The sequence below is a fragment of the Lichenostomus cassidix genome, chromosome 5 (genome assembly GCF_008360975.1).
Source record: "Lichenostomus cassidix isolate B80296 chromosome 5, HeHo_3.0, whole genome shotgun sequence".
NCBI lineage: Eukaryota > Metazoa > Chordata > Aves > Passeriformes > Meliphagidae > Lichenostomus > Lichenostomus cassidix.
The window spans coordinates 48,945,954-48,959,915 of NC_139486.1; the positions used below are offsets into that span (position 1 = coordinate 48,945,954).

At 37.4% G+C, this 13,962-nt stretch overlaps 1 protein-coding gene across 1 annotated transcript in view; it reads right to left on the bottom strand.

Annotated features, from left to right (window-relative positions):
• LGR4 (leucine rich repeat containing G protein-coupled receptor 4) overlaps nt 1-13,962 on the bottom strand; it is a 71,062-nt gene that overhangs the window by 12,612 nt on the left and 44,488 nt on the right. Inside the window, exons 3-6 of the mRNA XM_085062970.1 lie at nt 13,093-13,164; nt 11,612-11,683; nt 2,115-2,330; nt 1,394-1,465 (exon numbers count right to left, since the gene is read on the bottom strand). Of these exons, the coding sequence (XP_084919096.1) occupies nt 1,394-1,465; nt 2,115-2,330; nt 11,612-11,683; nt 13,093-13,164 (432 nt within the window). The remainder of the gene's footprint in view (nt 1-1,393; nt 1,466-2,114; nt 2,331-11,611; nt 11,684-13,092; nt 13,165-13,962) is intronic.

Genomic DNA, 13,962 nt, shown 5'->3' on the forward strand with positions numbered 1-13,962 from the left:
AACATTACAAAATTTTTAACAGTAGCAATTGTCAAAATAATTTTTGTAAAAGACAGTTCAATGAAAGAAAAAAAGTTCTCAGAACACCTTTAACTAGACCATAGAATAACTTCAACTTAGATTTAGTCTTCTGATGTTTTACATGCTTTATAACCAGCTAATAAGTTAGGTAAGATATTTAGTATTACCCAGAGGATTATTCCTATTAAGTCAAATAATATTTCCTTACAGCAAAGCTCAGTATTTTTCAGTATCTCACAGATTCTTCTTCAGCAGAATTTACATGGAAATTAGCTATGATTTCAAAGATTTTTTAAAAAAAAGTAGATACAAATGACTACTCTTTATTATCTTACTAAGGATACTTTTTGTCCAGGTTTTATAAAACAAACAGTAAACAAGCCATTATGTAACAGCAGACCTTGCAGCAAAACCAATTATAAATACTGGTTAGTAGCACAGGGAAACCTCATGACACCTCAGTGATGGGGATCTGTTGAATTCTCAGTGAACTTGTCACCATTCTAGCAGTAATGTCAGGACCTCTGCAAAAGGGATTCCTTATAACCGGCAAAAAACATTTTCAGAGTCTTACATCAGCTGTATCTACTTACGCAGCACCTCATTACTTAACTGAGGTTGTAAGAGGATGACAGGATGGAGTAAGTAGCATTTCTGGACTCATGCAAGCTCCTCATGTTAACATGGGTTGTCACTGGCTTGCCTTTGCCCTCATTCATTAGTTTCATTTATTTAGCATTCTCCAAACCATTAAAAAAATGCACTGCTGAGGGAGATACTGCTTATTAGACATTCACGGAGGGAGCTAAAGGGAAATGGGAAATGTAACCCAAGCAGCTGAAAGCCATTCCTTGCCAGTGAGGCACTCTAGAGGCTGAGGACAAGGAGCAGTGGAGCAACAGCCTGCTGAGGCCCTCTTGGAAATCTCCTATTGTCACACAACAGCTTTGGCAATGTATCCTATACATGTTTAATCCTACAGGAAATCTGAGAAACAAATATTTGTCCCTTATCACCCATGGGGCCACTCAAACACTTGTGATCTATCCACCTGACTCAGTGGAGTGCTATGCAAAGATACACCAGCTAGACCAGGGCTAAGAACATTAGAGCCACATCATCCAGCATGACATTTCACCCAGACTAATATTTACCTGCTTCTCAACGTAGTTAATTAGTTTTTGGTGGAGCAGTGCACTGATATCAGCCTTCAGTTCCAAAACCTGAGCTGGACCTAAGTGTCAGTGGTATATGTTGCACAGTGCACACAATGCCTGATATGCAAAACCTTCATCATACCAGTATGGCAACCTTGATTAAGCTGGGAATGAGATAAACACTGACCACAAAGTATTTTAAGAAACATACTTACAAGGTTTCAAGGTTGTCTAATCCATCAAAACAGTGCTTTCCTATAGTTTTTATCTTATTATTATGAAGATGTCTAAAAAGAAAAACCAAAATGGGTGAATGATTTCATCTAAGTTAACTAATTAGCAAACAATTCTATTAAATCAAGAAAGTTAAATGGTTTAAGAAAAAAAACATTGCATGGGGTAGATTACACAGAAGAATATCTTTCACTTCCAGACAGTCAATTTCATCCTCATACAGCAACAGAATAGATTGCCTGCAGTCAAGAAAACCTATTTTAAATCTTTAATCACTATCCAGAAATGTGATAAAACTAAGACTTAAACACAGAAATCAAACTAGTTTTTCATATTATTCCTTGGAGATTTTTAAGACTACAAAGAAACAGGTTTCAGATAAAACAGATAATTTTTTCTTCTTTTAGTATCTCTGAAAGCTTTCTCTGACAAGCACAGTTTTGAAACATTCATTAGATAATGAGATGTCAAAAATCAAATCTCACTACCCACAGCCTGTGTGACTTTTTATTTAGGACTAAGTCTTTAGCAAACCTTCAGTAGGTTCTCTAGCATACATGGTATTATCTCATGTTGGCAGTGTAGGCTGTTACGAGTCAACTGAGCTAAAACATAGCGAAAAAACCATTTTCAATCATTTTAGATTAATCAAACTGTAACTGAGGAGAAAAGCAAAGTGACCTATAAAACACAAATACTCACAGAACAACAAGACTTGAAAGGTTTGTAAATGCATAGTCAGGAATGTGTGTTATTTTGTTGAGGGCCAGCGTTAAGGCCTGCAGAGAGGGGAGGTTGCTGAGCGGATAGATGGGAACTTCTGTCAAACTGTTGTCATCCAACCAAAGGTGACGCAGCTGCACAAGACCCTCGAAACTGTCTTCTGGTATGGCAGTGATGTGGTTTGCATCTAAACGCCTGTATTACAACAGAAAGAATTCATGCAACAAACTCACAAACTACAAGTCAGCAAAAATATCAGTTGAAGTCCTACTAATCATAAACATTTTTTTCCAAGCTTATGTATGTTTCATGGAAATAATTCAATACTGCAAAGTTTGAAGTTTTATTGAAAGATGCATGAAAACCCTTTCAATGCAAATTAAGAGCCCATAAAATGAAGTTCCATAATAAACTTTTCAAACATTTTAAATAAAACATTTTAATGAACTGATAAGCTTATAATCAGCTAACCAAAATGAACTGATAATCCTATAAGGCATCTCCCCACAAAACCCCCAGTTGCTAACACTGCAACAAGTCTTTAAAACGGTAGCTTGACAGCATACGAAACACTACAGAGGCATTTACTCATTTGAACAGATTATTCCTAAAGCTACTTCGTTGATAGCATCATGTACTGTTGCACGCTGTTTTGTGGTACTGCTGTACAGTAACTAAGCAACTACTTTAAAGAACAAGATTATTAAAAGTCATTCATGAACAAAGGCAGATTTATGAATTATCCCAACAAATAAAACATCAACTAAAACTGAGATTTCTTGCACTCTTGCACCTAATCTTTTCTAACATTCCCCATAAGAAAATGCAAAATAGCATGTCAGCACTGTTGACTATTGTACCTCACTGGATTTGCCATCATACTTTTTCCCCAAATGAATGTCAGTTGCAAAATTAGCTATAGTAACTGTCCTGGTTCCAGCTACCACAGGGTTAATTTTTGCAGTCATCAAGAGAGGATATGTCTGGGACTCAAAGGTTATTCAATATCCCAGGAAGAAGAAAAACATTCATAAAGCAATGATAGTCCATGAGATTAAAAAATTGGACTGTAATGGATGTGAGAAGGCATAAGGCAGAGAGCACGAGGCAATATTTGACTGTCCTCTGACCTAAAGGCTGTTTTCTCTAGGTCAACATACAGCTGAACCACGGTGACTTTGCTGCCAACACAAAAGAAAGCACCTTTCACAACTGACTTGAAACGACTGCTGTACCAGCCATGGTGCACTGTGGTGCTGTGCAGGGAAACAGAACACACATATCTGCCTCCATTAGCATGGATGCTCATTATGATACAAATCAGCACAGGTTTGGAATTACATTAGCATTCTCTGGTTTCTAAAGCCATGATCAGACATGCTCCTGAAAGTCTAGTTGGGTTAGTTTCAGAAGTAATTTCCTCCAGCCATTCATCCTGTCCCTCTCTGGGCAGGCAGTGTGGACCAAGTGACTTTACTGCATTTGATTCCAGGCACAACCATTACAGATCTGGATCCCAACACTTGAAGGACATGCAGAATTCAAAGGGAGATGACAACTCTGACCAAGAATTAATGCAGAAGCCAAGCCTGATCACAAATTAACACACTGAATCTTTTTCCTAAAAACAGAGTTTTGTTGTTGTGAGGAGAGTGGTTTGTATATTTCAAATTATTAGGGAAAAAAAGTCAGCAGCTGAATTCCCATGTAATAAAAAGTGCAAAAATACATCAAATTAAGCAACAAATACACTATTACATTGGGAATTAACAAAATTGTCTGCAGTCAATGTTCTCTCCTAAGATGAGTGAGGCGTCATTAGCTCTAAAACTGTACATCAAAGAGGTAATTCCTATGGTTCATATACTGGCATCCCCTTATCATTTGCCCCATGGTCTGACAGGTGTGTACAATATTCTATTTGAATGCTCTTAGGCTGCACTGAGACTAGAACATTTCAGAGAAATTAAAGTATGATGATAATAAATGAGGAAAAAAAAGAGGCTGCGGGGAGAGAGGAAAAAAGCCTGAGGCTAAAGCAACTAGAAATTACCTGTCTCTCCTCTCTCCTAAATTTACACATCTCCCTGAAGATCAAAGAATTAGTTCCCAATGGAATAAACATATCTGAATCTTCCAATTTCTCCCTGCACCTCCCCCCACCTTTATTTTATCTGATTTTCTTTTGAGGGGGAAGGGGTTGGGTTTGGGTTTTTTTAAGAGAAGGAGCATACTCAAAAGACAGGCCTCAATCACTGTGCCTACTCTTCTAGTCCATTTGTACTTCCACTAGGTCCTTGCTAAATTCCGTTTATTCTAGGAGACTTGAAAGACAAAAGCACACAAAAAAGCAGCACATCCTGCTCCTCCTCTCCCCTCCTTCAAGAAGGAGTTGAACAGAGGAAGGATGGATGCACACAACGAGGGAGTTGAACTCTCAAGCCAGGGAGAGCAAAGAAAGTCAAGGAGATGATGTCAGACCTTGCATTCTTAGCTTACTTTGCCAAGACCTCTGTCCCCCAGAACAGGTGGATCAAGTACCCAAGTAACTATACTTTACACTGATGACTGTTCACAGCTATCCAATCTGTTGTGTTCATTTTCTTCAACCTACAGCAGGAAAGATGAGGTGAGACCAAGCATCACCACCCATCACTGACATTAAGCATGGAAGTTTGGAAAGTTAAAGACAAATTTTTAAGTTATTTGGCCATTTTCGCCTCATCCACAATTTTTTATGTTCCTTCATTTCTCCTAAGAGCCTAATACACCATGGTTGTTTTTCTTCTCTCTTCCAAACAGTCAAAACTTATCCACATGATACTGAATGCACAAAACACAGCTGAAATGCTCCTATGTAGTGCAAAATGCACATAGCGAAGCAGTTGGTGAAACAACTGAAAAGCAAAGCTGAAATATTTGACAACCTTCACAAAATATTAACAACTAAGGGCCACAACTTTTCTTTAAGGTGGATAAGGGAATACTCACTAGCTCCAATAACTAACGAAGCAATATTCTTTGCCTGGACTGAACTTTGTACAAAGACTGTCTTTTTCCATTACACTGTTAAAGATAAGAGTATATTCTGCAAATTAGAGCTTGCAGCATGCACTTAGTTCCTTAATCTTCCAGAAGCTCCAATTCCAGCTTTCTTATAGGCACTGGCTTGTGAGAGACCTTTACATTTTAGTCTATAAATTAAGAGTTCACTTGTGGAGCTGCCATCCTGACTTTTATTACTTCTCAAGTTCCCTCCTCACACAAGCACCAAGTCCAGAAGAAGAAAAGAACATGAGGATGGTAGAACCCTAAACATTCAGCACCTCTTATATCAGTATTTGATTGTTAAAACAGGAACATAGCAAGGTATTCAAACAATTGACTCTGCTTTCAGGAAACCAGAACTAAAATATGAACTCCTACCTCAATTCAAATGAATAAAAGCTCCAAGTCTAACACACAAATACAAATGAAATTTCACATATATGTGTACACACAGTGCTTAGGGCAACTGCTGTACTGCCTGCATCCCCTATAGGTAACACCTGAGAGGCCTCCAGGACAGAGTGAGCCTCCCAGTCTCACTAGCTCTCATCAGTGACCACAGGCAGTCTTCCAGGCTTCAGCAACTAGGAAACTTTAACAGCCTTGTACTAATAGCCTAATTAACAGCCTTGTACTAGCAGGAGTTTACTGCTGATGTTAATAAAAGGCAAATCACTCCCAGCTCTTGTGTTAAACCACTTCTGCTCAATGGCAATCATTAAAGAACTTTGCTCTTTAAAGTGCTCCTTCAAAAACCACAAAGAAATCACTCCAGTAACAGTGGAGTAGATTTTTAGGTTTTGACGTTGAGTACCGATAAGCCCGGTATCTCGGAAATCCTGCTACAATGGGAGGCAATAACCCATGTTAACAGAGGTACTTTAAAACACTCTGAAAGTTTGCTCACTGTATCAAGCAGTGGCTCTCTGTGCATTATGTGTTGAGAACATCACTACAAGGATTTGCTTTATTCAAAGACAAATTTACAGCAGCCCTCAGAAACTAATGATACATGCCACAGCTATTTCAATCACCAGTACTGATGTGCCAGCACATCTGTTCCTTCCATCTAAATGTTTAAGATGGTACCAGTCAGAGGTCATAGTTTGCTGCAAATTACCCACAGAGGATTCAGCTAATATTTGCCTACATGCTGTTTAACTTTCACCATCTCATTTAAATTTCTGATAATTCAATTCAATCTCTAAATAATTCCCTAATTTTATTTAAACTTACCAATTCCTTAAGCAAGCCCAGACAGTTAAAAAAAAAAGCTACAATAATCCCAGAAATTCCTGAAGTTCCCAAGAAACATCCCATACCTCACTTTCAAGAAAATCAGAACAGCTTCTAAAGGTAAAGGTGGCATAAAAAAATACAACTCTCATCATTCAGCAAGTATGAGAAGTATATAACGCAGTATATTAAAAGATTTTTCAGGCCAATCGAATACGCTCAGAAGAGCTCTTATACATTCTTAACTCTAAATATTCAAGGAAGAAAAACATATTCAGTGTATCTAAGTTTGTATTGGTTTTGCAGGTTAAAAAGAAAACATACCCATTTCTTCTTTCCCATTCTGATTAATCCCATATCTTAACACAGACTAAACCTGAGGGCTGATTCCCCTTTAACCCCTTAACAACAGCAAAGCAGGAAACTAGAAAACCTCTGAAGACAACCCATTAAAACATGCTTAGTTAAAAAGACACCTGCTACTGTTAGAGGTAGATACTACACATAAAACCATTTAAGGCTTAACTTCGTCTAGTCATTGCTGTTGATGACACCTTCCATAGGCTCCCAGACACTACTGTCCCTACAGATACTTCTTGTCCTTTTAAACTCTAAAATCCAGAATCACAAAATTATCAACGGGAGCCCTGAAGTACTCTTTAAGAAGAAAATAGGAGAATTAGAACAGAACTGTGTATTTTTTGATTTAAAACTATGTTTGCATTGTCCTCTCCAAATTCAGGGATCTTCCCTTCTGACACATTTTGCATTTATGGTTTACATTACTGAAATAGTCACCACCATGAACTATGGCTTAAAATTGGCCAGTTTCACTACCAGCAAAATGTTTCTAATTTGACTTTTTTTAATAAATACAGATAATAACTTGATCTGTATAAGGAATCATTTCTAAAATACAAAAAAAGCTGGAAATTCAAGACCGTAGCTGGTAAGTACTACAGTGCATACTTTAAAGGTGTCCTGACAGAAATATGCCTCCATTCTCTGTCCCCATGCTTTTACCACACATTTTTACCCTGCAAAGCATCATTCTGTTCTCATTCATTTCAGTTCTGCATTAGGACCTTAATCCTTCCTGCCTGGGTCAAGATGATTCCCACTCCCAGAAAATATAATCCCATCCCAGTTCAGCACATTTATGCTTCCTGCCTTATCCTGTCTCAAGCCTGCTCCAGCCTCCTAAGATAGGAAAGCAGACTGAAAAACTGGTTATGATCCTGCTGTGAGCAGACTGGGCTGTTCAGGGAGCCAGAACTGCCACCAGGTACTGCAGAAAATGACTGCTGACCACATGCATGAAGACACTTACCCTTGCAGCTCAGGTGAACACCCACACAACAAGAAAGGCAGGAGCTATCACAGTTGAGTATCACACTGGCATGATCCCAAATCCCACAATTTAGCAATCTGGCAGAGCAGCTAAGCTGCAGTGCTTTGAACTCTTGCTGCAGAACGCTCTAATATTCCCTGCATGTGGACATGTGTGCACATGTGCTGGGACAGTAGAACTGCAATTATAACAAATCATACTCAATACATTAGCAGATATTGACACACTTTTAAAAGAAGACTCCCAGATTTGATAGGAAATGCACAGTGGCAATTAGGTTTGTGGGTTTTTTAATTCAAGTGGAATAAAGTTTTCCTTTGTAAAGTATCTGAAAGTCTTTGTTTAAATAGTGTAATTCCAACATTTGTCACACACTGGGGACTGTACTACAATATTCTGTGCTATGACTTAGAATTCCTGTGTAGCTGGGTTTCTGCAGCCAATCAGAGCAACTCTAGAAATTGCTGTAGTTTACAGACCCATTTTACAAATTTCCAGATTCTGGATAAAAGCTCAGAACAAGCCATGTTACCCAAATAAGTCATCACAGCCAAATATGCCAAGGCTTTTAAAGGAGTGACTTTCTTTAATGGCTTCCTGGTCATTCCCAGGAAGCAGCTTTGCACACTGCTGAGCAGCACACTGCTGTGCTACCTCTGGCTCTCTGAATGACCCTTGGATTGCCCATAAACCTCACTGACACCATTTCCAGATCTAAAATACACACTACACCACTTCATGGCCTTGTGAGAGCAAAAACATGCTGTTGATGCTTTGTGGTAATCGAAATGCATCAAGACCATTTACATTTGTGAAGCTCTTTGTCAGGTTTTTCTGCCACCAAAAGGTGGGCACAAGCTGGACAAGCAGTGCCTTCTGCTTCTTGGCAGAGCAGTCCCACAATCCCACCTATCACAGCACCTTGCAATGTGAGGATATATCCTCCCAGATAAACTTTTCTGAGGTGCTACACAGCGAGCTTGCACTCAGTGAAACTCCTTAATTTTGCTACATTTCACCTCCACAAAAAGAACTCTATTCTAACTCTCTTCTGGAGGCCAGAGCTGGGGAAAATATTCAATGCAAACAGAAAATAAAGAGCTGTCATTTAGTATTCTGAACTAGGCTGGCTACTCACCAGCTAAGTGATCATGAGGCTCCTGTAACCATCTTTTTTTTATTTCCACCCAGGTATGTTTACTGAGCTTGTTAATACATACAACAGTGTGGCAACTGTCTTCCGATGAAACTAAAAACTGGAGCGTATTAAGATAGAAAACAGTCGTAAAGGAGTTTCAAATCAAATTATTATCAATATACTACAAGGTTTTACGAGGAATTTAGTAAATTGTGCCTTCACCAAGAAAAAAATCCCCCTGAACCACACTTCAGAGCAAACTGGGAAACCACCAAAAGAGGGTCAGTTCAGTAATGTTTAAACTTGCAGGTTTGGGATGGAGATTATAATATTAAAAGAGTAGAAGAAGGTTTCCTAACACATATTCTGCAAAGAGTTATTTGTTTTGAAAGAAGCTCACAGCAACTTGCGAGTTTCGAATCCACACAAATTCCTTTGGGGGGGGAATAAACCACTTTTTTCTTTTTTTTTTTTTTAATACATTAATAAAGCAGGACACTGACATGTTCAGACACAAAATTCAGAGGACCACTTTTACATTCCTTTGCCAGAAGGTGCTATCTGCATTACTAGGAGATATGCATAACCAGTGTAATTATGCATGAGTAATGCTAACAAAGTTTTCCTGAAATTCATTCAAATCACAGAAATGTATTCTGGTGAAGTAAACAAATTGCATAGAAAAAATGTGTTGTATTTCTCACTACACTTGTCTCAAAACCCTATTTACTATCAAATTCCTGCCCATTCTAACAAATCACAGTGGTTTTGCAATGCAGGTATCATTCTCAGGAACAGAGAGGGACAAACCAAAGGCTGATCCACATCAGTAGATGGAAAAAAAAAAAAAAAAACATGATAAAACCTTCCTGAGCTTCAGATGAGCTCAGTTGGTTAGAGCATGGTGCTAATAACACCAAGATCATGGGTTCAATCCCTGTGTGGACAATTCACTTGAGAGCTGGATTCAACAACCCTTCTAACTCAGAATTGTCCGTGATTCTTATACCAGTGACATCCAGACTGGATTTGTCCACCACATTTCCAACAGCTATCTGGAAATTTCAATTTAGTTTTCCTCAGAAAAAGAAGTAACAAGCACTTGCTACTACTTATTAACCTAATTTCCTCCTTTTTCACCATCCTAAAATTGATACAGTTTATCATTTGCCCTTGAACAATGAAGCTCCTACAAAGAGAAACCTCACTACATTTAAAATTGTCACTATTATATTTTAATTATAAGGATGTTTTGGTCAAGTGATTATAATGATTACATTATACAATATTACATTATCATCCCACTGTTTTTTCAAAACTAAAATGTTTGCTTTTTTAAAATGGCTCTAACATAGTCTTTCAAAAAATATTAAAAAACATATGAATTTAAAGAAAAAAGAGAGGCAATGGCTTAATTTATATATTCATTATTTTTCCCTTAAATTTTGTTCCTTCTCTTTTGCACATAAAATTATCAAATTATCATCTCCAGCAACTGCAGATTTAGTAATTTCAACTTTAATTAGAGAACAAACATTACTGTAAATATGTAGAGACAAAAGAATGTTTACTGAAAATGAAATGGATGATTTGCACACAAACATTTTTGCTAAAGCAGTTTCTCTCTTTGGCATCACAGAAATGATAGAAGCCAGAAAGAAAGTTTTGTTTTGTTTTAAATAATAATTACTACATGTTTATAAATATCACACGATTTGAAGGGCTTTTATTAGGATGCATAGTATTTGCACCAAGACCAAAGTATTTTCTCTTCTACTCACAGGCTAAAAGAAGAGTGAAATGTAGACATTAAAATCACTGCTTACTGGAATATCAAAGCAGCTAGGAGAAGTAGGGCCAAGATCCAAGCTCAGGGAATGCAGAAAAGCATCTTTGCAAAAGTTGTGCAACAGTTTGCAAATCTATTTTGCAAAACCACGGGTTTTTTTCCAAAATCTATAATCTGATACAACACCAAAAGAAACAGGATCTTGGGCCAGAAAACTGAATTTTGGCACAGAGTGAATGGATAATTTACCCTCTCTCTCTCTCTCTGGAGGTAAGCAGGAAGTAGGAAAAATTTGAAACCCTTCCCACCTCCTCCTCCTCACCACTGTGATAGGCATCTACCACCTAGGGAGCTGTAACTAACTATTAAGGTCTGATTAAGATGCTTTATAAAACATAGTAAGCCATGAGATAGTATAAACACATATGAAATACCTTATGTGCAACTAGCAATAATGGTTGATGTATTCATAACTGTCTGTGAGATTTCAACATCTTCCCGTAAAATCAATACAATGCATGTCTCAAGTAATACTTCTCTTTTCCTCCTCTGGATACAAGAGACTTGGGCATCATTCATTTTTGGACAACATTTCAAAATTGCTTAAACATCTCAGGATGTGCAAGAGGGATGATAATTTAACTACACCACCACTGCATTCATACAGCAACCTCACACTTGGTGTTAGAGTTTTGAAAGAGTTTGCATGTGTGTCACCCCACCAAAGATGACAAAGTTCCAAATGAATTTTACTTGTGAAACTTTGTTGCAGTTCCAATTGCACTATCAGAAACATTTCTACACACACATCATTATACTTCATAACTCTATCAAATGAAGCAAAGGTGTACAGACAGAGGGCAAGTGGAACTTGGAGAACAATTGAAAACCAAAAGCGAAGTAAGGAAACTCACAAGGACTGCAAACCGCTTAATCCTCGGATGGCCTCATTAGGTACAGTCTTCAGCTGGTTATTCTGTAGGGTTCTGTAAAAATCCACTGTGTTAATAAACTAGAATTTGACAGTCACCTTTATCAACAGTAGAGGTGAGAAAAAAATCCCCACAGTCCTGTTATGGTTTCCCATGTAGAATTATCAAGACCAAATACCCAAAGGCAAAGATGAAACAAGAAAATTGCCTATTTTAGTTTTATTTACAACTCGTTCATTAACAGTATTAATTTGCAGAGAAAAAGGTCTGACACAATACGCTGAAATTCCCTTGGGAACTCACTGAAGAGGTTGAACAACTTAATACTAGTACAAATTTGATATGAGAGACAGTAATTTACTGTTTTCTTGTGGAATTATCTTATACATGCTACAAAACACACAAATCTCTAATTTTTCCCAAAGTTGCATCAATACACAATGCACTAACAATCTAATTTACAAAGTGTGCTCACAACAAAGTACCTTTGGGCCAAGCTGAATTAAGTTACACTGTTGTGGGTTTCTTAAGAATTCTCTTATGGGACAATGTATGTCCTATGTGTTCTTTTATAACAAGAATGTAAATAATCTTATAAAATCTTACTCATTTTGGTGCATACTGGGGTAAAAATTCAAGTGGACAAGACAGTTAACTGTTACTTAAGACCCATGTCCCAAATTTTTCCAAGAACTGCTAGAATTTCAGGCACCTCCAGTGTTGAGTATTTCAGTGGATATGCCTTCAAGAGCTTTGACACTATGCATTCAATTTACAAAATACCGTATTAAATAGTATTGTGAGATGGGCAGTTCCCTGATCTGTACCCTGCTTATTGTCTCTGTTTATGTTTTTTACTTTATAATCTCAAGATCTGCTACTTTTTCAGAGTATCTCTCTAATTAATTATTTATTACCCTGCGAGCTTTTTTTATCCTTAGCTATGGAAAAACAGCTGATGTTAAAATTCTTATCTCAGAAAGAAAAACAAAATTTTTTTTCATAGTAAGCCATTTTCACCTAGAGAAGCATCAAGTTATAGCAATTTTTTCCTATCACCAGTGGGGAGTAATTCGAACAGTGTATTAAATCTCTAAGTACTAGTACTACCTGATAATGTCAGGGCACCTGACAGAGTATGCTGAAAGGGTGAGAACAACAAATGCTTTACATGTCCTTTTAAAGATTTTTCCTCTGATTCTTCTGCTACAAGATATACTTCAGAAACAAATAAGTGTTCTAATAAAATGCAGTAATTATAGTTTAGTCAAGTTCATCACTGTCATCTTAACCACATCCAGCATGCTTTGTTTAAAAAAAAAAATATATATATATAAGCAGGAGAGCTATGCTTTAGGAGGATGGAGGGCAAAAAAATTTTCTCCATCCTACTGGTAAACAGTCTGGCTGTACACTAAGAAAGCATACAGCTAGCTATGAAGTGCTAAAACCCAATTACTTACAGAACTTTGAGTTCTTTCAGCCCGGACAAGGCCTTTGGATGGATAAAAGTAAGGTCATTGCCAGCCAGTCTCCTGGAAAAAAATTGCAATAATAATTTCAGTCACAAAATACAGCACTTCTACAACCATCTAACAAGGAAAATCACTCATATATCAAATCTTGCAATCAATTATGCATTTTGCATTCAGTTATGCTACATTCCCAATCTTCCAAGTTTGTAACAGTTATTGCACTTATTACACATTTTTAACTATGAGAATGCATTACTCAGCCTCATGGATATTCTTTTGCAAACATACTAGAAAAAACACACCCTAGAATGATGAAGAACCTTCTTATGGTACTAGGTTTGAAAGTGCATTTACCAGCACAATACTTTCAGCATTGCTCCACTGAAACACATGCTCTGGTGTCCATGTATTTTTAATCTATACAGCAGTTTATAAAGAAAGTATGAAGTTATGTAAAAACAGCTAGATGCTACAGCAAAGCAGAAGTCTCTGTGAGAATCCTAAATATGAAAACAATATTCACAAGCAAGTGGTATGTTCTCTTAGTGCTGACAGTTGACAGAACACCGGCTGATATGACCAAGACATAATATTGGTAATATTATCTCTTTTTGGTCAGCTATTTGAAGGAACTTTTCAAGAAATTAAACTCTTTTGGGGGAGGGAGAAATAGAACAAGATTCTCAGCCATACTCAGTCTCTCTCAAAATGTGGCTGGATTCAAACTTGGCCTGTTAGACATTAACACAAAGTAAATTATGAAAATCACCGTATCAATATTAAAAGTAATAAATACAGGAGACCCTGCAGAACACAAAGCAGGAAAGCAGAACCAGCAATCAAAACAGCTGCTTCCAA